The following is a 23967-nucleotide window of genomic DNA, read 5'->3' as shown; positions in this document are numbered from 1 at the left end:
CAAACACTTGATATGCAATATTTTAAGTATTTGAAAAGCACATAAAATATTTCGACAGTGCATATTAAAAACAGTGACAATAATTAAATGTGATAATAGATAGACACGAATTTGTTTATGGATGTTCAGATATTAACAACTCATATGTAACTCCTTATTTCACCTAGAAATGATCGACCAGAATACTTTGAGTTATACAAACTCATTTCAAGTTATGCTTATCTATTGCCTAATTGAAACTCCTAGCACACTTGATCATCGACTGCAACCTCACAGTCTTGAGTCTACACAATATTTAATGTCTCTCATGCAATGACACAGTCTTCAAGGCCTTTGTGTGAAGACTCATTCAACTAAATTTTGAAGCTCAACTATCATATATACGTGTGAGTGAAGAATTTTACAGTGTGTGTGTGTATCAAATGTATCATAACACTTGAGATTGCTCTCATTCTAGCTGATTCTTCTTGTAGGTATATGTTTTGAATCCCATTTCAAAACTTGTATTTGATATTTGATATGTTATATCTATGGCCTTCAATAATGATACATGAGTTATGATATTCACGAGAAATTTAGGATCCGATTCCAGTAAGTGTCACTAGTCCAGACGCAGGTTTTGTAATTGTCATGAGCCTGAAATCACGAATAAGATCGTTAGAAAGGGGCCAGGAGGGTATCCTGACGTAGCCCCTCCGATGCTCAAGTCAGAGACTGAGGATATGAATGAAGAGCAGCTAGGGATGCTGCTGAAAAATAATATAGTGAATATTTCAATTGAACACTCAAACCTGATATTTATAGGAAAGTACATGCGCCCACGTCTGGTTTGGGCCTAACCCTAATGGGCCCATTTATAGGGTATCAAGTTAGATACAATATATGACCTTTTGGAAAATGTTGTGTACGGATTCTGACATTGAAAATGTCAAATTCTTATTTTTGGCTATTTTGTGAAACTAGGCAGTTGATGGTCTAAAATGATATTCCATCAGATCAGCTTGGGTCTGATATGTTCTGCCATCAGACCATGTTGGTCCGACCTGGCCGATCTATTTGGCCTGGCTTGAGCTAAACCAAGTCAAGCCGATCAAATCTAGTGGTTTTGGACTTTTGATTATAACTTTTAATTCATTGATTTGCGAGCAATGTTATAAACATGAAACTTGTACATTTTTTCTTAGTTTTCCATATAATCAAGAATCATTCGATTCCAAGTTCTTATGAGATAGATATGTTTGACAGATCATACAATTAACAATCTGAAACATGTTATTGATTCAGTGCAGAACCAACAATTTCATCATGTTTTATCAGCTTCTTCTTTTATGATTTAGAATTTGAGTTGTGAAGATTATTTGTAGATCTTTATCTTATATTTGTAACGTATACTGAATCGTTCAATTTGAATAATCGAGTTAAGAAATATGACCAAAATACAAGAACTGGTCATAATGCGTTGATTGATGTTTCCGTTTCCGTTAGCTCGATCTTACGACTAATATTTTGCCTATATAAGTTTCGAACTAAGCTGTTATGAAATATGACATGTGTATAATCGAGTTTTCTATTAATTCATTTTGGCTGCTTGTCATTTCATCATCGAGCTGTGAGGTATCATCAAAACACTGTAGCTCGCCAGATTTTCAGTTTGGTTGATTTCGAGTTTTAGCCTCCAACTTAAGATAGCAACTTAGCACTTGAATAAATATATTAGAAACACAATAAAAATATTCATTATCATCAAAATCAAGATTGCTTATATTTTTCAACGCAACAATATATAAATATTTATATATATATATATATATATGTATATATGTGTATATATATGAATATATGTGTATTAAAAATAAAATAATGTGAACCAATAAATGAAGCAATATAATATAATGGATGGTGCAAGCAAAGCAAGTGGATAAGATGATCTTAAATAAAAAGAGTCGTGATGATAATATATGGTATTGGAAAAGGCATGCATTTCATATTTATTGTACCTTGTGTTTTGTTCAATCAAGTGTCACGTTCTTTGACACCACACATTAAATTTTTAGGTCATAAATGTATAAATTGATATGCTTCTTTTTCTTTTCTTTTCTTTTTTTATAAATTACATTCAAGACGATGTTTTTTCGATATCATTTGAATCGAACCTAAATATCTTCTCTATTAAGAGAGGTTTATACTTATGCACTACGATATAAATTTTTTTTATTTTTCAGATGTATCGAGCTTGTTTTTTGAAAAAAAAAAATTAGGTAACAACATATAAACTGATATGTTTTTTCTTTTTTTTATCACATTCGAGACGAGATTTTTATCACTTAGATCGAATATAAGTCTTTTCTCTAATAAATAATAAGAAAGATTTATGCTAATGCATCACAAGTTTGGAAGATTTTAATTTTTTATATGTTGTTGATATACATTTTCATCTTACTTATTTTTTAAAATCGAATTAATAAAACGAAATTTTTTTATTATCTAAAAAGATAAAGTCTAGATGCTCATTTACACATTTTTTGCATCTTTATTTTTTTTATTTATTTTTTTACTTTTTCACCTATATATACGTGGTGATCACTCAAAATACCTCCCAATTACATGAAGATTGAATTTTAGTTTACCATTTTTATCATTGGCAAAAACTTATGTGAGATGGTGTCACATATCGTATTTTTTGAGATAGATATTTTATTTGGATTTTCCATGAAAAAATATTACTTTTTATGCTAAGAGTATTACTTTTTATTGTAAATATCGATAGGGTTGACCCGTCTCACAGATAAAAATTCGTGAGATGTGATAAGTAAATGACTAATAATTAGCATGATTAAAAAATGAGAGATATTGATTGATAGTATGGTGTGATAAATAACATGGTATTTTGTATGATTTTAAAATGATGGATTAATTTTGTAAATTTTATTGTAATGACCAAAATGCCCTAAGTGCTAATTAAATATATATTCTTAAAATAATTGGATATATCATTAAATATTTATAATTATAATTTAAATTTATTAAAATTAATTTAAATATATTTATTAGAAATAAATTTGTAAATATGCATTTACTTTAATATTTAAAATAACAATAATATTTTGAATGTTAATGTTAAATAAAGTTTAATAATAATTACAATATTATTGTTTTTTTAAATAATTATAAATATTCTTAAAATAATTTGATAGATATTTATAATTATAATTTAAATTTATTAAAATTAATTTAAATCAATAAACAAAATAAATTAGAATTTAATAAATATATTTTCGTAAAAGAATTAATTAACAAGATTAAAAATTTATAAAAAATTAATTTAAGATAGATTTGCATTACAATTTATTTTCCTTAAAATAATTTAAAATAATAAAAATATATGAAATTAATTTATAAAAAATTTAATAAAAATTTAAATATTATATTAATTATTAAATTTTCACTAATTTTAATTTTCTTATTATATTGAACAAGACAATTCAAGGATATTATGGTCAATATACAATCTTATCATGATCAATATTCAAAAATTATACATTATCGCACATTTGATGAGAGATTTTTAATCACACAAATAACATGAATAGTGCGGGCTTTCAATCATAATCAAGGGTCTGCTTGCTAAATAAAAAATGAACCAAACGCGAGATAAGAGATGATTATTTAATAATCATTTCCTTATCGTGACTACCAAACATAGTCTTTAAGTAATGTGTAGATCTTTATATATATATATATATATTAGTTTTTTCTTAAAAAAGTAGATTTTTTTTTTAAATTTTCGATACTATGAAGGCATTGTTAATTTTTTTTTAAAAAAATAAACAATGCATAAAATGATAATTTTTACTAAAATATTGAATAATTTTTTAAAAATGGTATAATAAATGGGCGTTAGCGGCCGGAATTTTCAATTTTATTTGAGGGTATAAAAATCACTTTGTTTATTTTGATAAATATTATTATTTAAATAAAAATTTATTATATTGATAATAATAATAATAATAATAATAATAATAATAATAAATCATATGATATAAACTAATAATAATGATATTATCAAAATTAGCTAGGGATGAATAACTATGTTATAAACATATGGTATAACTATGTTTTTTTTTCAATTTTAGCCATTTTCGTCAAAATTATGTAACTAAATTACTAATATAATTGTTAAAATTTATAATTATATTTTTAAAGACACGTGCATATCTCGAGAAATTTTTTTAACCACACTTACAAAAATTTAACAATAATATTAGTAATATAAATACATGATTTTGAAAGAAATACTAAAATTGATATAAAAAATATATATATAGTTACATGACTATAATTTATTTAACAAAACATACAAGACTAAAAATATCACACACCAATAAATAAAGACTAAAATTAACATTTTGTCTTTTTTAAATAATATGAATCAAATCAATATAGTTACTAAATTGTGAATTGATATCAAATTTAAGATTTTGTAAGTCTATTTTATATTTATTATCTAATTAGATTTCATAGTAAATTTTTAATAAACAAGTAAATTTAAAATATAAATTATTTTAATGTATAAAAACTATTTTAGATTGTACTATTCAATTTTATTACGTTTAAAATCATAATTTATTTTCCAGCTTGGCTTCTATTATTATAAAATAAAGCCACCATGCAAATGGATCTTTCTCAGTTTAGCTTCTCTCTACCTCAGAGATCGTTTGCATCTGTTATTCACTTTCCCACTCTCCCCACTTTGAAAGGGAACTGAAACGTGATTTTAGGAGAGAAAAGGCTCTCGAATAAAGGCAAGAAGAGAACAGAAAATAAAGAGAAAAAGGAAAAAGGGTCTCTGGAAAGAAGGATGTTCGCCGCAGAGAATGGTTTAAGGGGTGACCCAAGATTGAAGGCCATTTCTGATGCCATTAGAGTCGTACCCAACTTCCCAAAACCAGGTCTTTTCTCCTGCTCAAATGAGAAAAATCTTTCTTATTTACTTGTGATTTTTGGCCCTCTGTGTTGATTATTGGCTGTATATTGTTCTTGTGAGGGAATTGTTTCTGGAGAAATTCACATTCTTGTGATTCTGATACGTGTTTTTGTCCTGTTTTGGTCTTAAATTTTGTATGGGTTTTTGCAGGGATTATGTTTCAAGACATCACGACGCTTGTGTCTAACCACAAGGCCTTCAAGGATGTTGTTGACATATTTGTTGACAGATACAGAGACATGGGAATCTCCGTTGTTGCTGGTAAAATTTCAGCCTTGCTGAAATTTCATCTGCTCCAAAACTTTTGGAATTCCCAGATAATCAAAGAAGTCAAATTTGTGTTGTTGAATTATGTTGTAGGAGTCGAAGCCAGAGGATTCATTTTTGCTCCTGCAATTGCGTTGGCAATCGGCGCCAAGTTCATTCCCCTGCGTAAACCAGGGAAGCTACCAGGTAAACTAGAATGATTGGATTCATGAGGGTAATCATTCTCGTAAAGGAGCACAGATACGAAGCATTTGCCAGCACAATTTCGCTTGCACGAACCCCAAATAGTGGGCATGGGGTGTTACATAAACTTCCACCACCAGCTTAAAAATCTTGTCACATTACACACTTACGCTTATGCCGCAGTATTTTTGTCTGTGCTTGGATTTGAGAATTTCAAATTACTTGTCTTGCTTAGATGAACAAAATTTAAATCCACTCCATGTCAAGTTCCTTCCCCGAAATCAAATCAAATCAAATCCATCTATTCAAGCTCAACCTTGGTGAATTTCGCAATTTACACTGCCACACCATACCCAAATATGTTTCTTCACAGAAATCTTGCAATGCCTCAGATATTACCGAGTCTACTTGAGAAATTAACGTTCAGTATTATCCAGGTGAAGTCATTACGGAAGCGTACGAGCTCGAGTATGGCAATGATTGTTTGGAAATGCATTTGGGTGCTGTTCAACGAGGCGACCGTGTGTTGGTAATCGACGATTTGGTGGCCACAGGCGGGACTCTATCGGCGGCCATAAGGCTATTAGGTGTGGCCCTGAAGTGGTATTTCAATATAAATTGTTGTGGCTTCGATTTATGTTTTATATTGATCCACATTCATGCTCTTTGGTTGCCCAGAACGTGTTGGGGCCGAGGTAGTCGAGTGTGCATGTGTTATCGGACTACCCGAGGCCAAGGTGATTAAAAAAAATGTATTGCCTGTGAATTCTTCTCATTGTGCAGTTGATTATCTGTAATATTTATCCTGTTTTCTGTCAGATTGTTATATATGTGAAACAAGCCAACATTTTTTGCCCATGTTTTATTGGTTTAGTTTGATAGCATGGTGGGTACTTCTTGCATTACCAAGAAGATGCAGGTATTAATGATCTTGTGGACGATCCTTTTAAAGCTACGTTTGGATGGATATTTCATCTCAGCAAGAAATTTGGATTAACATATTTGAAATGAACAATCATTCAGGATTTGAAATGCCTTGATTTAGTTGATGTGCATGGTTCAAAAAATAACTTAATATTGAATTCGAATGGATTAGTCTGAAATGTTTGAAATCCAAATCTGCCAAATCGTTCCATCTCAATTTCTAATCAGTCTCATTATTATGGTGTCACGAGCGCTTTGATTCATGGCAGAAATTCATTGTTTCATCGCTGTACAGGGGCGGCGCAGATTGGATGGAAAACCACTCTACATCTTGGTAGAGCCTCGTCAATAGAAATTTATCATCTGGTACTTTGGATACCCACGCCCTTTATTCCTAGTCATTGCACATGTTTCAGTTCAAATAGTTGTGGTCACATAATGGATAAATTCCCCTCTATATCCTGGTAATTGCACCTGCAGCCTGCATTGGTGGTCACCGGATAGACTATCGATTTCGATAATATTTTTTCTTTGCAAGATTTATCTCCACATGATCGAATATAATCTGCACACCTTTAAGAATTATGCTTAAGTATCACTTGGAACAAGGCCAACGATTTTAATGCGATTTTAAATGCATGTATATATAACGAAGAACAATGCAATCATGGTTCCTACCTGTGGTCCTCAAGAGTAAACACTGCATAAGTGCTAATTGCACCCTCTAACAAATTGTGCTGACGTTATTCACTTTGTTTCTTGTCTGCCCATTTGGTCAGATCCGGGGATCGAGTTCTTCCGAGAAAACATCATTTCATTAGACGTCTCCCCGAGCTATGCAGGAATGGTGTAAACTTCTGAGATTGCACATGAAGTGTGATTCTTCTGCAACCGGACTCCGCATGTATATGCTTAGTATCAGCTGTGGAATAAGTTCTTGCATCTTTATCTTCCCTTTTTTCCTTCTATGTACTGCTCTATGCCTCTATCTATGTATTCACCTTGTGTCTTTTCTCTCATTACATTGTATTGGTTTGGTTATGTCAGGTTTTTTGAGTCACCATTTTTTCCTTATTTTAATGATGTTCTGTAATATCTAACATAGGTTCAAATTTCAATGTCGCTTAGTACTTATTTTTGTTTTTTTCATGCTCATTTAATTAGTTTAAATTTTAACGATGCATTCATGAAATGCTCACGAAAACATAATCCTTCTTATGTAAGATTTTTTTTTTTTTTAAAAGAAAATGTGTGAGACCTAAATTTTTGGGATTTTTTTTTAAAATAAAAACATTTATATGTTGTCTAAGTTTGATTGTAAGTCCGAATTTCATCAAATCCAAATGATAGAATAAAATAAGAAATTTATAGTTTTTCTATTTCACAAGGTCATTATATTTGAACAGTATTACAAATAAGATTTGCCGATGCACTTTAAATATTTCAAATAAAATGGATAATTTATTCAAAAATTATATTGATTTTATGTTTGTCTATTTTTATTATATCTTAATTGCATTTAAAAATACAGACGAACATGTTAAATATTTAGATATTTTTTCTAAAGTTTGTACATATTAAAGACTAATCTTATCTGAAAAGTATGCAACCGTCGTTAAAAGGAAAATTTAATTTCCTTGAGTAAAAATCGAAAAGTTATGAATAATTATGTAAGAACATGTGGAAAAAATGCGGAGGTTTTCAGAAAGATTCGAAGACAAAATCCAACTTCAAAGTTTATAATGATTTGTTAATTTGTTGAAATGTTTATTAAGAATCAAAAACCAAGGAAAGTTTTCAATCAATTACTAAATAAAGAATAACACATTATATGTCTTAATCCATGGAAAGAGATTTCTAAAATACTTCCAAAAATGATTATACCACAAGATGAAGATAGCTTGATATTATATACAGATGACATTGACCATTGGTGAGTAGTAGTTCTTACAAAGCTCACACGGGAAGGAGAAGAGCCATGCAGATACTGTAACTGACGATTCTCCGAGTCAGAGGCCATACGATGCACGTCAACGAAAAAAAATTCTATGCAGTAAAAAATATTTTTGAAAAATGAACATTGTTTTTACTTGTTAAGAAATTTACGTTGAAAATTGATAATTGATAATACACATGTTAAAACTTTCTTAAAAAATAAAATCGAATCTAAACGAGAGAAGATTAGATTGTTAAGATAGCAAACTTTAAATCAAAATTTATTTTTTATATTGCTATTATTAAATCTTATGAAAACATTTTTTTTTCCAGATTTTCTAATAAAAGATTAATGACATTGATATCAATGTTAACATGAAAATGTACATGCATTTAAGGGCACAACTTGAAATATTTTAAAAAGAGTTCGGTAAGCTTGTCCTAAATACATAAGTTGCTGATAGACTACAACAAGTTGATAAAAACATAATATCTAATCAAATCACATGATGTTAATAGACTTATATTCAACTGTTATATGTAATACAAAAGTTTATCATCCAGACTCTTGAGAAACCATTGCCTTATCAAAATAAGAGTTTTTCGAGTACATGACTCTATACCTGGAACACGAGATTCAAGTACCTTTAAAACAAATGCTAAGTGGGAATAATCTTTAAATAAGTTAACCCAAACAAAACTTGAGGCTCCAGAGTCTTATCCCAAGTCATCAATTCAACCATTTGATAATATTGATCTCTAAAGGAAATGAGACATCACCAGCAGATAGATACAAACTTCTTCGGACTCATGGACTTAATAATTAGAACAATTAACACCCAAATAGGTGCACATCGCGCTGCCACAAATGTAAAAAAATAAAGTTGCACATTGACTAACAATTATAAATTTTGGTATAATGGTAAGCGCTTCGTGCTATTATTCCTAATCCATTTTGGTGTCAAATGGTAATCTAATTTAAAATTTATTCTAAACATTTTTATGCAAAAATTTATAACCACCAAGTAGAGATGATAATTTTCCTAGCGGATAAGCCCGAAACGAGAGATGTTTGAATCTATTTTTTGGGTTCGATGAATTTTTTTAATTATCAAAATAGTTCGAGGAAGTACGTAGATACTAACTTCATCTCTTAACCCATCTTATTGATAATATCAATAATAATAGTAGTAATAATAAGTTAGAGTTCCAAGATTCTCCAAACCCGTCTTTCCATCCCTCCCACTATTACTTTTGAAACAATGATAGAAATTTGATCATCGTGAGTTTGGGTTCGGAGATGAGGAATACAATGAGAGACGAAGATAAGGACGGTAAACCCGCCCCAACCCCATCCCGTTGCCATCCCGTACCACCAAACATAAGTGAGCTAAATTGACTTACAATAGTACTCTGATCGAGTTTGAATGTAAAACAACTTGATTCCAAGTTTGAGTTTAAACTCGAGAGCAACTCAAATGGTTTCAATTTTGGTGCATCAAGATTGACTTCATAGCTTGAAAGTTGAACTCGAGTTTTGGTCTTGTGTGAAAAACAAAGTGGACAAGTTAGTTAGTGGGTTCATGGCATCGATAAGAGCAAGTTCTGAAAAACGTGTGATTAGTATAAGCATTAGAGCAAAGTTTAAAGCTTTTTCAGTTTAAATTAACTTAAAGGTAAAAGTTTTAAATTTAAAATATAGCTTTAGTTGTTTCAAACAAATAAATAGAGTAAATAATACATAACTATTCTAAATTTAAGAGTAAAACTTTAATTTTTTTTTTAAAAAAATCGAATTTAGAATTCAATATATTATGTAGTTTATTTCATCTCTCATGTCTTATTAAAAGTATTAACATTGATATATGGTAAAAACTTTTACGAGACGCTCTTATATGTCCTATTTAGTGAGACAGATCTTTTATTTGAGTCATCTATGAAAAAATATTAATTTTTATGCTAAGAATATCATTTTTTATTGTGAATATCGGTAGGGTTGACTCGTCTAACAGATAAACGTCTCACAAGAGACCTACTCATGTAATAAGTGGTAAAATGTCAAATATCTAACACATATTATATCGCTACCATTAACTATCTAAGATTGTATATAGCTACTTAATTTTTTAATTTATGTTTGTCGTGCATCAGTCTTAGTTTAAAAAAACATCCGCATCGATAATATTACTTGTTAATAAAATCATTAATTTATGTTCCATATTTTTATTCATCGAATTATTTTTGTTTTAAAAAGTCGAACTTTAGTGTATTTAATGTCGTAGACAAGCTTAAACCTAAATTAAGCTTTTGGAACACCTGTATGAAACCAAAAACGTGCTTTAATGGTTGCTAAAGCGCACCAGCCCCACAAGCTTTCTCACCCACACAAAAAGAAAACCGAAAGAATACCAAACTCGAGCTGCTCGCGGCAATCACCAAAGTTCAAGTCTTGATTCTCCACATTTTCCCAGAGCTTAAATCGAACACGTACAGATAATTTCGAAGTTTCAACTTATTGGGTTGCTTAAAATTTGCAGAATTGCCTTACTTTGTCTCAACAATGGCCGCCGCCGCGTCCACTACCGCTACATTAATACCCTTTTCTTCTTCAATCTTAATGCCTCGTGAACGGAGCAATTCGCCGTCTTCCTTGTCCTTTTCCGTGCCCGGTGGGGCAATCATGTCGGGACACAAGAATTTTCTGCTAGTTTCTGTGTTCTCTGGCACTCGATTGGATAAAAAAATGTCTTCTAGGAGGTACAGAAGAGCGGTGATTGTAGCGGCAGCTGATTATTACTCTACTCTCGGGGTCCCGAAATCTGCTAGTAGCAAGGACATTAAGGCTGCTTACAGAAAGTTGGCCAGGCAGGTATTATTCCTTGGAGTTGAAGCAAATTTACTTGTCGTTTTTAATAATGATTGGCATTATATTGTTGTTTTGGTGTCATTTACCAAGTTTGATTCTTTATTTATCAATGTAGATGTTTACATATTGGGCTTTATATTTCACAACGGTTGAGCAGAGTACTTTATCTAAATTCTTTCTGTTCTTGATATCGATAATTCATCTTGAATTGTTATTTCAAGATATTGCGGCTTGGTATTTTGCATTGCTATAGTGTTTCACATAATGTCGCTTATCCAAAAATCTTGGGGCATTCAAATTGCTTTAGATGATTAATCATTTTGGAATGCTCACTCTAGGTGAAGATATTCCTTCCACATTTATTCAAAAAGACGTCTCTATTTGCTGGAACTGGATCCTTTTTATTGGCAGAGATTGATCCTCTTATCTGATAATTGGTTGCCTGCATCCTAAATTATTTGCTTCGAGTTTAAACTAGGTCAATTTATTGGTCTCGCTCTTATATTTAAGTGTGTGCCAGTGTTAATAAAATGCTACTATGGTCAGTTGAAACGTACTTACCATCTCAATTTCTATGTGATAAAGCACCATGGATATGTTGATTTCTTACTCTGACTGACATTGGTACTTTTTCCTTGCATCAGTACCATCCTGATGTCAACAAAGAACCTGGGGCGACTGAAAAATTCAAAGAAATCAGTTCTGCATATGAGGTAAGGACAGGACGTGACAGTTTAAGTGTTGTTTGACCTCTGTCATTATCATCTGATCGTATGTTTCTTTATACTTATAGTGTTCATCTTACAGGACTGTTATTGAGATATTACTCAAATTTGTACTTTAATTGTTCACATTTCTTTTCATTTTGAAATATATAAGCCCTTAGAGGCATTTGAGTTGAAGATTAATTCATTGTAACCTGCGGGTCCGCACAGACTTTGTTCTTTTCGTTGGCCAACCAAACTTTCTAGTCCCTTTCCTCTTTGTTTATGTTTACATCTCTCTCTCTCTGTGTTTTTAAAGTGTATACAATGATCGTTATGGTCGAACTCTGCTTGAGGCATCTGTGCAGTTGTTTACTTTTCACTCTTTTATTAACTGGAAAACTCATTTTCGGTTCATCACGGTTGAGGTGAGTTAGACTCGTCTCTTGCAAGTTGCACATAGGAACTACGCTTGAGTAATCTGAAGTGTGATATTGTCAGGTACTATCAGATGACAAAAAGCGAGCTATGTATGATCAGTATGGTGAAGCTGGAATGAAAGGTGCCATGGGTGGAGCTGGTGGTTACACGGTATTCCCTATATATTTTTTAACTTTTCAAAATTTATCAATTTTTTTTTCTGTTTTTGTAGGAGAAAATTATGTTCCACTTGTTAAAACACTCTGCGGCATGGTGATTTGCCATTCGTGTGTATGCTGAACATACCTCTATCATGGCTCAACCAAATAATGACGGATAACTTATCCGTGCAACTGATGTAACATCAAATTAATATAATATATCTAGTTTTCCATCAAAAAAAAATAAAAAATCAACAAGAAAACAAGATTAACAATTTGTTATACTAATGATACATTTGTTCCTTATGTAGGCAACAAATCCTTTTGACCTATTTGAGGCATTTTTTGGGTCCAGTATGGGTGGGTTCCCTGGCATGGATGGAACTGGATTTGGAGCAACACGTCGTAGTACTGTTTCCAAAGGTGAAGATCTACGGTGAGTCAAGTTTGAGTGATTATGCTTGTGACGTGTCATTTCATGTTCTATCACATTCATTATTTAGAATATATACTTGCTAGTGATTCTCTCTAATTCGAGAGTTCTAAGCAGGAATCAGGAGTTGGGATAACTTGCATGATTATCTCACGAGAATGGCTTTTAAGACCTTATTAAGTTATATTTAATTATTTTTTATCCATCGAGATCTTTAAACTCCTTTATTTAGACTTCATACTTTATGTGGGTTGCTGGTGTATGTTACAATTGTCTCACATTGATATATTAAACTAATAAAAAATGACTTATAAACTCGTGAGGGGTGCCATCCTAAAAAGTTGTCAACTCTTTATAAGACAATTGTAAAATTGCTGACTCTTTGAGAAGTCGGCGTTCACGGTTTTCACTCACCTTTACCGATGGTAGCCCTTTTCTAGGGCGTCCCTTTCGTCTTTACTGATGGTAGCCCTTTTCTATGGCGTCTTTTTTGCTAAAGACGACTCTCAACGAGAGCACCAATGCTAGCTTATAAACGCAATAGGGGTACCATCCCAAAAGGCTTGCTTATTGGGTGGTGTAATCTATTGAGTTTATAAGCCACTATTTATTTGTTTAATATATCAATGCGAGACAATTGTAACAATGTGTTTAGTAGTGTGAGTGCTGCAACAAAATGAACTTTGACAATTAGTATCTTCATCAGATTTGACTCCTTATTCAAAATGCATTTCAGTTATGATATTACTTTGGAATTTTCTGCGGCTATATTTGGGGCAGAAAAGGAATTTGAGTTATCCCATCTTGAAACATGTGAAATTTGTGCTGGTACTGGAGCAAAAGTAGGCTCCAAAATGAGGATATGTTCTACATGTGGAGGCAGAGGTCAAGTTATGAGAACAGAGCAAACACCTTTTGGCATGTTTTCGCAGGTACTCATCTAGGTATTTAATTAGTCTCTTGTTTCAAGGGTTCCTTTATGTCACGAGCTTTATCGTAAACATGTTGTGTCTTTGTGGTACCGAGATTAAATCAATCTTATTGGGAACAAAGAAGCCATCATTTTAAATGCTGTTAGTGAATATTAGAAAAAAACAGTTATACTACTCAACATATTTAATTCATGATCATTTTCAGTTTGTGCAATATATTATTTCTATGAATTGAAGCAACAAAGTTCAATGAACTTGGCATATATGGATTATTAAAGAGGTTAAATTAAATAAATCAATATTCTTGAGTGACACTTATAAAATACTCGAAGTAACATTTTGTATACAAAATCGCCGGGGAGTTGCCAACATGCAATGGTAGATTTTTTATGTGGAAACATTTGGCGTTCCATATTACATCTAGTTATATGTGTAAGTGTGGAATCGGTATTGTTATTGTACGCTTTTGGTGAATAAGTTGGCCTCATATATATTTTAAGTTTCTTAAATGAAAAATAGGACAAAGATGATATTAGGAACGACAAATATGGAGAGACCTTCATTTTGATGTTTAGTACAACTGTACTAAATTGATTTCGGAATTATGTAATTGGTCGTTACTCATGCTTCTGTTTGATATGTCATTAAGTTTGTGGAATGTGTCAGGTTTCTGTATGCCCAAATTGTGGTGGGAATGGTGAAATGATATCTGAATCATGTCGTAAATGCTCTGGTGCTGGTAGGATACGCGTTAAAAAAGATATCAAAGTCAAAATTCCTCCTGGAGTGAGCAAAGGTAGTATACTTCGAGTTGCCGGAGAGGGTGATGCAGGACCAAAGGGGTATGTGTGGATTTTACTTCTAAAAGATACAGAGTTTGTGATCTAGTATCTTATCCACCCACACCTATAAGTTGCATGATTGTGAAGTAATTGTTATGCTATTTAAGCGATGTAGTTGAATTAAGATTGTTTCATAAGTTTTGACAATATCCTTTCCATACTCATGAAGAAGGGAAAATCAAAAGTCATTTTTGGAATTTTTATGTGCTCGTGTTGTCTTCTTAAGGGGAGCCTCTCCATCTCAAAGGAATAGATTTCCCTTTTTCTTCACATATCTTTTATGCATTATAATTTATGGCTATCTTCTTTTAGAATGCACTATGTAAAACTCGTAACTTATGTGGGAATATCTTAGTCTTTGACCTTATGCTAGTAAAATCATTACAAGGAAATTGCTGCTTTTACTGGTGCTGACTGCCTTTGAAATTTTAAGTATGTTACTTCTTGGATGGTATTTAGATTTGGATCCGAGACAGTTAGTAATGATCACTGGCAGATTTCATTTGCTCTTGCTGTTTCTTCACATTTCTCTTTTCCTTCCCATCATCCCATGTTCCTTTCAATTGGTCTGCTCAGTTGCCCTCCCAAAGCAATTAAATGTAAGGTTGGCTGAAGATATTCAAATCCTATTTTCATATGATCTGCAGCCTAGGTCATTTTTTAGCCCTCAAGAAGCGTGTTATATAACAGCGATTGGGCAGATGTTTAGAAAGCGATAAAAGCTTGTGAGGATAAAAATAAGCATATTGTTTGAGTGCTTTTCTAGCATATTGTTTGAGTGCTTTTCTTGTGCATTGTATGCTGAGTTTCTCTTACATGCCATTGGTTACCCTGAACGGTCTACGTTATTTTAGGTAAAATTTAATATATCGGAAATGTGAATGATACCTAGTGAAATTCATAGGTTTCACTCTTCCTTGTGCTTTTCATCTTTGTGCAGGGGTCCACCTGGAGATCTTTTTGTCTATCTTGACATTGAAGAAATACCTGAGATTCAAAGAGATGGCATAAATCTTTATTCATCAGTTTCAATTAACTATCTGGATGCCATTTTGGGAACTGTTATTAAGGTACATCTGATTTTGTACAGTTATGATTTAATATTTAGGGCTTTTGCCCTTAGTTTCGATCTTTGATTTTTTCCTTTAAAATGAATATCTTTGGAGTAGGTCTAACAGTGAGCTTCTTATTTGACTTTGTTTCAGTACGTGGTGCAGAAATGTAGATTGCATGCGCACATGTTTTTACTTAGTATGGGACTAATCATCCATGTTTTATCTGTATTAGTTAACATTTTCCAGCAAGTGGTTAAGTGCTATGTTTTGAATTCCTCTCAGTTGATTTTGAGACACTTGTAGCAGCCAACAAAAGCTTGTGGGCTTCACATTTACTGCTTCATCGAATGGGTTCTAGTATGGGACTTGTGCATGTAGCATCCTGTCCCACATAGCATTTATACTGACCACCTTCTTGAACACCATGTTTTAGACTCAACTTTTTTCTGTTGTAAATTATTTAAAATATTTGCATACTTCAAGCGATTCCTTAAATCACCTCTTTGTTGGAAATAAAACTCTGTCGTGAAAAATTAAGTTAAAAAATAAGGCACATAAAGTTTTCATACTATGTTAACTGGTATTTTCTAAATGAAGACATTCTGATTCGGTGGTGTATGAAATAGGTTAAAACTGTTGAAGGAATGACCGAACTGCAGATTCCTCAAGGTAGTCAACCTGGAGATGTTCTTGTCCTGGCAAGGAAAGGTGCACCTAAATTAAATAGACCATCTATACGTGGTGACCATTTTTTCACTGTCAAAGTTAGCATACCAAAGCGTATAAGGTATGTAGAATTCTCTCTGCTTTGCTACTAACTATTATATTGCATATTATGCAAGCTTTACTGAATTCTGGCGGGAATTAGGAAACTTTTTGGTTATCCCTCTAAGAACAAGACACGAACTCTTTTACACTGGTTATCCCTCTAAGGGTCCCACCATCCCAGGCCTGACCTTGCTAAGCTCTTTCAGACTTTTGACACACTGTTATTAATGTACTTGAATAGCTGTGAGTACTAGTCCTGTCTTCCCAAATCCCAGTGTCAGCTACTATATTAAAAGCTATGCCTTGTTATTCAAGTTGTTAGTGTGTAGTCTGTCTTATATGCCTACAAGGGCAGTTTTGCCGCCATCTCTGCATCATATTCCATACACATGGTTGTCTTTTTATTTGTGGTTTTTCGTTTTCTTTTTTGAACTAGTTTTTGGGACTCTCAGACATTTATGTTAGAGCTTCTTTATGCGTCCGTTGTCGTGCATGCATGCCTGCGTGTTAGGTTGTTGCGTCTAGTTATGTCACGGATAGATAAAGCCATAAAGGTACCATAAAATTTAACTAGAGTGGACATTCATTTCTCATTTTGAATCAGTGCAAAGGAACGTGAACTACTTGAGGAGCTTTCTTCTCTTGCCAATCCCTCAACCGTTCGATCAAAGACACCCACGAAGGTTCAACAACCTGGTAAAAAATTCTTTGTAATTTTGAACAAAAATGTAACTTCACTCTTATTTGCTGTTCTGTTCAAGTAAAACTTCGTGTGTTTATTTGAAATATCCAATTGCTATCAGCCATTAAAGCCTGGATTGATCTTTATATTACAGTTGAAAGCACGACAAGTGAAACAATTCCAGTTGAGGAAAAAACGGATGAATCAGTGGATCAAAAGGATTTGTGGAAGAAGCTGACAGATCTAGCTGGGTAAATATTTCCTCTTCATTTTCCGCTGGAAATGCATTGAATTTTTATGACACAGATATATATGTCGCTACTTATTCCGAATAGACAAATAAGGTACATGACATTTGAGTTTTCACTATGAAAAGACAATCTTTAGAAAATGACGAAAATATGTGAATGTTATGGTGGAAAGATGATTACACAAGAATGAATCGAATTTCAACGTGTAAGCATACAAGATAAATGTTAAGATTTCAATTACTGCAACTATTTGTTGGAGATTTAAGATGGTATATGAATAGTGTTGTAGACACCATTATGTAAACATTTATGTTGTATTTTAAGTCATATATTACTGCCCAACACGGTGATGATGCGTGTAAACATGAATATGGTGCTTGCAGATCGGTTATAGATGGAGCTTTCAAATGGTTCAAAGATAACATCTGATTCTTCACACCCTCGTCGCACACCTACATGTAAATGCAGTCTCTTGGTTCCGAGAAAACGACCAAAAATGGTTGGTGAAAGGATTTTGTACGCCATTTACTCTTCTATCCAATGCCATTATCAGAATTTTTGCCTGAGAAAATGAACAAGAATCTGTTGAGAATTCTTCGATTTTTCCCCACACGCCAATTGGTGTTGTAGTGTAGCATGGCTTACTATAGAGCGGGACCTCTCCTGAATTGTATTCTTTCGTGTGCTACGCCACAATTTACTTTTGTTTATGTTTTGTCAAATAGAGTAAAACAAAATGAAGGGGGATTGTTAATATTTTTTTAGACTGTAAACATTTCCCTTACATTTAATCCATGTTACAAATTATTTGTGGCTAAAGTACCTAGGAGTTCACTTACGTTGGACAACCTACCGTAGACATATGTGTGAACATCGTTGATGTGACATGTAATATATATGGATGTACATCAGCGATATTCATATAGACGGCCAAAATAAGTGTTCAGGAGATCAAAACTCATAATATATATAAATGTTACGATCTTCTCTTTTTTATCTATATTTTAAAATTTTTAGATAAAGAAAAATCATTAATTTGAAAATAGAAAATTATCGTGAAACAAAGAAACATGTAAATTGAACGTAGTATATATTATGTTGGCATTTGAGGAAATTGATTTGAAAACTATTTATTTCGATTATAATTTTTTTGTTAACGATATATTAAATCCTAAATGTATATCATACTTATTTATATATTATTTACACAAATGGATTTCAAATGATATTATCGTTATATAAAAACTAAAGAAACACTACTATGATTTCGTTTCTTTAAATAACAAAAATAAATTTAAAATCCATAAATTTGAAATATATTTAGATGTTAAATTCGATGGAGATAGCTTTCCCTAATCTCATTATTTATTTAAGAGTAGGTCTCTCGTGAGACGGTCTCACGAATATTTATCTGTGAGACGGGTCAACTCTACCGATATTCAGAATAAAAAGTAATACTTTTAACATAAAAAATAACATTTTTTTATTAATGATCCAAATAAAATATATGTCTCACAAAATATGACTCATGAGATTGTCTCAATCAAGATTTTGCAACGTCTAAACAAATGGTTTTAGTATTGGAATCTTAAATACTACCGGGCCTTGTTAATTCGACGTCGTTTGTAAACCCGGCAGATAGATTTGGGATCTCCCACCTCTCATTCCCATCGGCGAAGTCTTGATACCTGAAGCCCTAATTTTACCTTTCTGTTGATTTCCTATACGTTAATCACCACAGTAAACGGAGGAACCAACAAGCCGTGAAGATGGTGCTCGCGCAGTTAGGTGGAAGTATTTCCCGCGCTCTTCAGCAGATGAGCAATGCGACCATCATCGACGAGAAGGTGCTGAACGATTGCCTTAACGAGATCACGCGCGCTCTCCTTCAATCCGATGTGCAGTTCAAGCTCGTTCGTGATATGCAGACCAATATTAAGAAGATTGTCAACCTCGATGATCTCGCTGCGGGCCATAACAAGCGTAAAATCATCCAACAGGTGAAGTGAAAGGAAGGATTTTGCTTTCCCTTATTGTTGATTTTAGCATTTCGATGGGAAATTTACTAGCAAGAAGTTTAGGTTGTGTCTCTTTGAAATATGTTATCTATGTTCTGGGGTTGAGTCGAGGTAAGCTTTTATGAGATGTTAAACGCGTGGTGTGTGTATGAGTGGTTGAATCTCGGCAATGAAAATTTTGATTAGAACTGTTTAACCTCATGAACAAATAATTTAAAGGTAGCTGTTCTCTTTAGTTATAGGGTTGTTTCCTGAATTTGCTTCGACTTTTTCCATTGATGTTCTATGATATATTAAGCTCAAGCATTTCTTTTTCTCTCTCTTATTTGCTGTTTTTAAAATTTTGGGCTTTGGTGCAGGCTATTTTTAATGAGCTGTGCAAGATTTTGGATCCTGGGAAGCCCTCATTCACTCCAAAAAAAGGAAAAACAAGCGTGATTATGTTTGTTGGTTTGCAAGGTATATTCTTGTACTTGAGTAACTGTAAGTTAGTTGTGGGCGATTATACACCAGTGTCTATGCACCCATTATGTGCCCCTACACTCGAGCCTTTAGTCTTATGCTGTTACGGACCTGCACCACCACTTAGCCTAGTTGGTTGACCACACACTACCTCTTTCCTTCCATTCTTTTTGAGAAACAAGATCTACTTATTCATGTGTACTTTTCACAGGATCGGGGAAAACAACCACATGTACAAAATATGCTTACTACCACCAGAAGAAAGGATGGAAACCTGCACTAGTCTGTGCTGATACTTTCAGGGCTGGTGCTTTTGACCAGTTGAAGCAGAATGCCACCAAAGCTAAAATTCCTTTTTACGGAAGGTGCCTTTTTTCCTCAATATTTAATGGATTTGTTTTCTTCCTAATTTTTCAAAATGACATGGATTTCTGAAATTGTTTCGTTGACCTTAGAGAGAAGAAAGTCCCGTATTAATCCTTCCAGAAAAGATTGTGACACATACCTTTGTTTTGTGAAGTTTCCTAGAAAGAAAATTTGTCCATCTGTTTCCACTGATAGAACTGAACAAAGAAAAATGGTACGACAGTTTCAAGTTTCAACTTTCTAATGCAAGTATCACAGAAATGAGGAAAATCTGGGGCTCATTTCTTCTAGGTTTGGGTTAACAAAGCTCATGACACATTTGCTTATATGATGCAAAAAATCTATAGTGATATGCTTGCTTAAATTCTGTATTATTCGACATAAAATTTGGCTGTTGATGTTGTAAGTTGCTTGTAAGATTGGAGTAATGCTTTATTTGCGAATTGCTTGATAACACTCCTCGTATTCTAGTTATGCTTCTTTAAAGAGAGAATATTTTGGCACCTATTCTTTTCCACCTTTAGACTCTTTAACTCTCTGTTATTCTCCTTTTGTTCTGAGGTAGAATAAAAACAAAATCTTGATCAATGTACTAGGTTTGGAACTTGGATACCATATTGGATTGTGTATAAAAATTTCATGGTGAATGTGCTTTGTCTAGTTCTGTTTGTGTTGATGACCATGATTGTTTCAAAAGAAATCTTCCAATCAAATGTGGAGAATCAATGCCTTTTTTCTACTTTTACAGATTAAAATTTGTGGATTTGGAACCTTGATGTTTCTTTATTTTTATGTATGGACTAAATTTATGCATGAATTATGAGTTATTACTTAATTCATACAGTGCTTTGGCTTAATTTTTTCTATAACAGCTATACAGAGTCTGATCCCGTGAGTATTGCTGTAGAAGGTGTTGAAAGATTTAAGAAAGAAAATTGTGATCTTATAATTGTTGATACAAGCGGACGCCACAAACAGGAGGCAGCTCTTTTTGAAGAGATGCGTCAAGTTTCCGAAGCAACAGTTAGTGTTTCTGTTCTAATCCTGGTTTGTTAGTTATGAGTCTCTATTTACTCTGCTTACATTTCCATTGGAACATTCCAGAAACCAGATCTTGTTATATTTGTCATGGATAGCAGCATTGGTCAAGCCGCCTTTGATCAAGCTCAGGCATTCAAACAAAGTGTTGCAGTTGGGGCTGTGATTGTCACTAAGATGGATGGTCATGCGAAGGGAGGTGGTGCGCTTAGTGCGTAAGTTTAAACACAATTCTTTTAAATTTTCTAGTTCTAGCAATATGTTTAAACCTGGAATTGATGTGTGCCAGTGTGCCACATCTATTGTCATGCTTCTGGAATGCTAGCATCTTCTGACTGAATTGTTGGACCCGTTTTTCTGTACTTTCAGAGTATATAAGTAATAAGCTCGTGGACAGATCGATTATGGTACCATGATCACAACTTTTTCAAGATTCAAAATTTGGGAAATTATAGATGTGTATTATTAAATCTATAATGTATAGGTTGCTAGAATCGTAGTAAGAAGTATAGCAAGACGCAGCTGTAATTGATTTTAGATGGACAACATCATAATTTTGAAGTATTGTTCTCATGGTGACTTTGACTTTGTCGATACATTTAAGTTATGCCTCATAGGTGAATAAAATACCCATCTTGCACAGACATCGATAGCGATAACACCATATAATGTGGACAATTGATATCTCCTCTCAATTTGCAGAGTTGCAGCAACAAAAAGTCCTGTTATATTCATTGGGACGGGTGAACATATGGATGAATTTGAAGTATTTGATGTCAAACCATTTGTTAGCCGTCTATTAGGTTGGCTTCCCTCATTTATAGTTCCTGTTATTACTTTTAATTGGGTTTGTGCTAATAATATTTGCACAAGTTTTTTTTCAGTTAGTAATCTATTATCTATTTTATCAGGCATGGGTGACTGGTCTGGATTCATGGACAAAATTCATGAAGTTGTACCCATGGATCAACAGCCTGAACTCCTTCAGAAGCTTTCAGAAGGAAACTTTACTTTGAGGATAATGTACGAGCAATTTCAGAATATATTGAAAATGGGTCCAATTGGCCAGGTTTGTCATTTTACTTCATTTGTGACTTTTAAATGCTCGCTCTACTGTTCTAATTAATCCATCATGTTTGATTGGTGTTAGTTAATCTATATCACTCGTTCCTTTAGCTTAGCTTCTTTCCGACATTCAATTCATGTCAATAGATGTTAGATTATACACCATTAATTATAAAATTCTTCTTATTTTTTGGTTCGTACAAAAGTTTTTGTGGTGTACTTGATACTGCTGTCAAGGGACATTTTCAAGGGTAAGTATTTTTTAAAATATGCTTGTTTACATGGACTATGCCATTAAATGGGGGATGTAATTAAGTTTATTCCTAACAAGATAGTCTTCATATTTTTAAATTAAAAGTTGGAATTGCTTTCGTTTGAATGGATGTGTCCTCCTTTATGACAGCTGCTCTAATGAATTCTTTTACTGCTGTATTTTTACTTATCCTTCTCTTTAACTGAATGACGATGTGGGCACGCAAAGCTAAAATATTTGTGTGTCTGGGTATGTAAAGTTAAAAAATATTTTTACGAATTCCATAAATACTAAGAAACTTGTTTATTTGTAGGTCTTCTCTATGCTTCCAGGATTTAGTCAGGAGTTGATGCCCAAAGGACAGGAGAAGGAAAGCCAGGCAAAGATTAAAAGATACATGACCATGATGGATTCAATGACCAATGAAGGTAAAACTGATTTCTTGAATATTATATATAAATAATATTATGGGTGTCGATCAAGTCTAAAAGTTATAAAGATTATAATGGGCCCACCTATTATCTGACTCACGTTTAAATAATTTGAATCAACTTAATCGTTGCAAGTCTATTTTTTTCTAATGTCGCGATGGCGAATATTCCAGAGTTGGACAGTTCTAACCCAAAGCTAATGAATGAATCAAGAATCATGCGGATAGCTAGAGGATGTGGTCGTTCTGTGAGGGATGTAATGGAAATGCTGGAAGAGTACAAGCGGCTGGCCAAGATTTGGAGCAAGATGAAGGGACTCAAGATTCCAAAGAAAGGAGAAATGAGCGCCTTATCGAGAAACATGAACGCGCAACACATGAGCAAAGTGCTTCCCCCTCAGATGTTGAAGCAAATTGGTGGAATGGGTGGATTGCAGAACTTGATGAAGCAAATGGGTTCTGCCAAGGATATGATGGGCATGTTTGGTGGTGGGGATAAATAGAACTTTCACCAGTGTCGGGAAAAAAAGGTTGAATTTTCATTTTGTAATTACTATGTCCTGTTAACTGGGGAGATAAATTTTGGCAGCATTGCTCTAGCAAGTCTCTTCTATTCTTCTCCCCCCAAAGCAAATATTATATTTATTAACTAAAAAAAACATAAAAAATGGCCAAACTATTTCTACATTTTTTAATAAAATATTTTGAAAAACTTGACTTATTTAAATATTTTTTTAAAAATGCAATTTCTGAATCCAAACTCACTTGTTATTAGAAATGCATATATCTTAGGCAAAAACTTGTTTGAGATGGTCTCATGGGTTATTTTTTGTGATATATATTTCTTATTTAGGTCATACATGAAAAAGTATTATTTTTTATGATAAGAATATTATTTTTTATTGTGAATATCAGTAGGGTTGATCCG

General features: G+C 33.0%; 3 protein-coding genes across 7 annotated transcripts; all 3 read left to right on the top strand.

Annotated features, from left to right (window-relative positions):
- Positions 1-4649: 4649 nt before the first annotated feature.
- On the top strand, positions 4650-7421 carry LOC142520801 (adenine phosphoribosyltransferase 5-like). 5 transcript variants are annotated; one of them, XR_012813992.1, is made up of 8 exons: positions 4650-4949; positions 5135-5245; positions 5345-5437; positions 5872-6021; positions 6113-6171; positions 6254-6353; positions 6654-6724; positions 7138-7421. XR_012813992.1 is itself a non-coding variant. In XM_075623935.1 (7 exons), the coding sequence occupies exons 1-6, from the start codon at positions 4859-4861 to the stop codon at positions 6708-6710; spliced, it is 576 nt and encodes a 191-aa protein (XP_075480050.1). In that variant the 5' UTR covers positions 4651-4858; the 3' UTR covers positions 6711-6724; positions 7138-7421. The 5 variants fall into 5 exon arrangements, 4 of the variants coding, with proteins under 4 accessions (XP_075480052.1, XP_075480050.1, XP_075480051.1 ...); XM_075623935.1 differs by lacking the exon at positions 6254-6353 and having other exon boundaries at positions 4651-4949; positions 6113-6186; XM_075623938.1 differs by lacking the exon at positions 6254-6353 and having other exon boundaries at positions 4653-4949.
- A 3213-nt stretch (positions 7422-10634) lies between these two features.
- LOC142520601 (uncharacterized) lies at positions 10635-18180 on the top strand. The gene is made up of 11 exons (XM_075623650.1): positions 10635-11162; positions 11804-11872; positions 12365-12454; positions 12756-12880; positions 13614-13809; positions 14476-14651; positions 15592-15721; positions 16333-16493; positions 17079-17170; positions 17311-17407; positions 17791-18180. Exons 1-11 carry the CDS (start codon positions 10854-10856, stop codon positions 17834-17836), a joined length of 1491 nt encoding a protein of 496 aa, XP_075479765.1. The 5' UTR covers positions 10635-10853; the 3' UTR covers positions 17837-18180.
- An 841-nt stretch (positions 18181-19021) lies between these two features.
- On the top strand, positions 19022-23660 carry LOC142520866 (signal recognition particle subunit SRP54 2). Its single transcript, XM_075624016.1, has 9 exons — positions 19022-19407; positions 19785-19884; positions 20099-20252; positions 21126-21276; positions 21358-21506; positions 21994-22094; positions 22203-22360; positions 22923-23037; positions 23214-23660. The coding sequence occupies exons 1-9, from the start codon at positions 19177-19179 to the stop codon at positions 23540-23542; spliced, it is 1488 nt and encodes a 495-aa protein (XP_075480131.1). The 5' UTR covers positions 19022-19176; the 3' UTR covers positions 23543-23660.
- The last annotated feature ends 307 nt before the right edge of the window (positions 23661-23967 follow it).

The sequence above is a fragment of the Primulina tabacum genome, chromosome 12 (assembly GCF_025594145.1).
Source record: "Primulina tabacum isolate GXHZ01 chromosome 12, ASM2559414v2, whole genome shotgun sequence".
NCBI classification, from domain to species: domain Eukaryota; kingdom Viridiplantae; phylum Streptophyta; class Magnoliopsida; order Lamiales; family Gesneriaceae; genus Primulina; species Primulina tabacum.
Note: the sequence above shows the minus strand (reverse complement) of the source record. Positions and strands in the feature narration are given on the sequence as shown.

Coding starts and splice junctions, on each gene's coding strand:
- LOC142520601 (XM_075623650.1), top strand. CDS start 10,854: ATGGCCGCCGCCGCGTCCACTACCGCTACATTAATACCCTTTTCTTCT. Junction 12,881..13,613: donor TCCAAAGGTGAAGATCTACG/GTGAGTCAAGTT, acceptor AATGCATTTCAG/TTATGATATTACTTTGGAAT. Junction 17,408..17,790: donor AAGCTGACAGATCTAGCTGG/GTAAATATTTCC, acceptor TGGTGCTTGCAG/ATCGGTTATAGATGGAGCTT.
- LOC142520866 (XM_075624016.1), top strand. CDS start 19,177: ATGGTGCTCGCGCAGTTAGGTGGAAGTATTTCCCGCGCTCTTCAGCAG. Junction 21,277..21,357: donor GTCAAGTTTCCGAAGCAACA/GTTAGTGTTTCT, acceptor GGAACATTCCAG/AAACCAGATCTTGTTATATT. Junction 21,507..21,993: donor GGAGGTGGTGCGCTTAGTGC/GTAAGTTTAAAC, acceptor CTCAATTTGCAG/AGTTGCAGCAACAAAAAGTC.
- LOC142520801 (XM_075623935.1), top strand. CDS start 4,859: ATGTTCGCCGCAGAGAATGGTTTAAGGGGTGACCCAAGATTGAAGGCC. Junction 4,950..5,134: donor ACCCAACTTCCCAAAACCAG/GTCTTTTCTCCT, acceptor GGGTTTTTGCAG/GGATTATGTTTCAAGACATC. Junction 5,438..5,871: donor TAAACCAGGGAAGCTACCAG/GTAAACTAGAAT, acceptor AGTATTATCCAG/GTGAAGTCATTACGGAAGCG.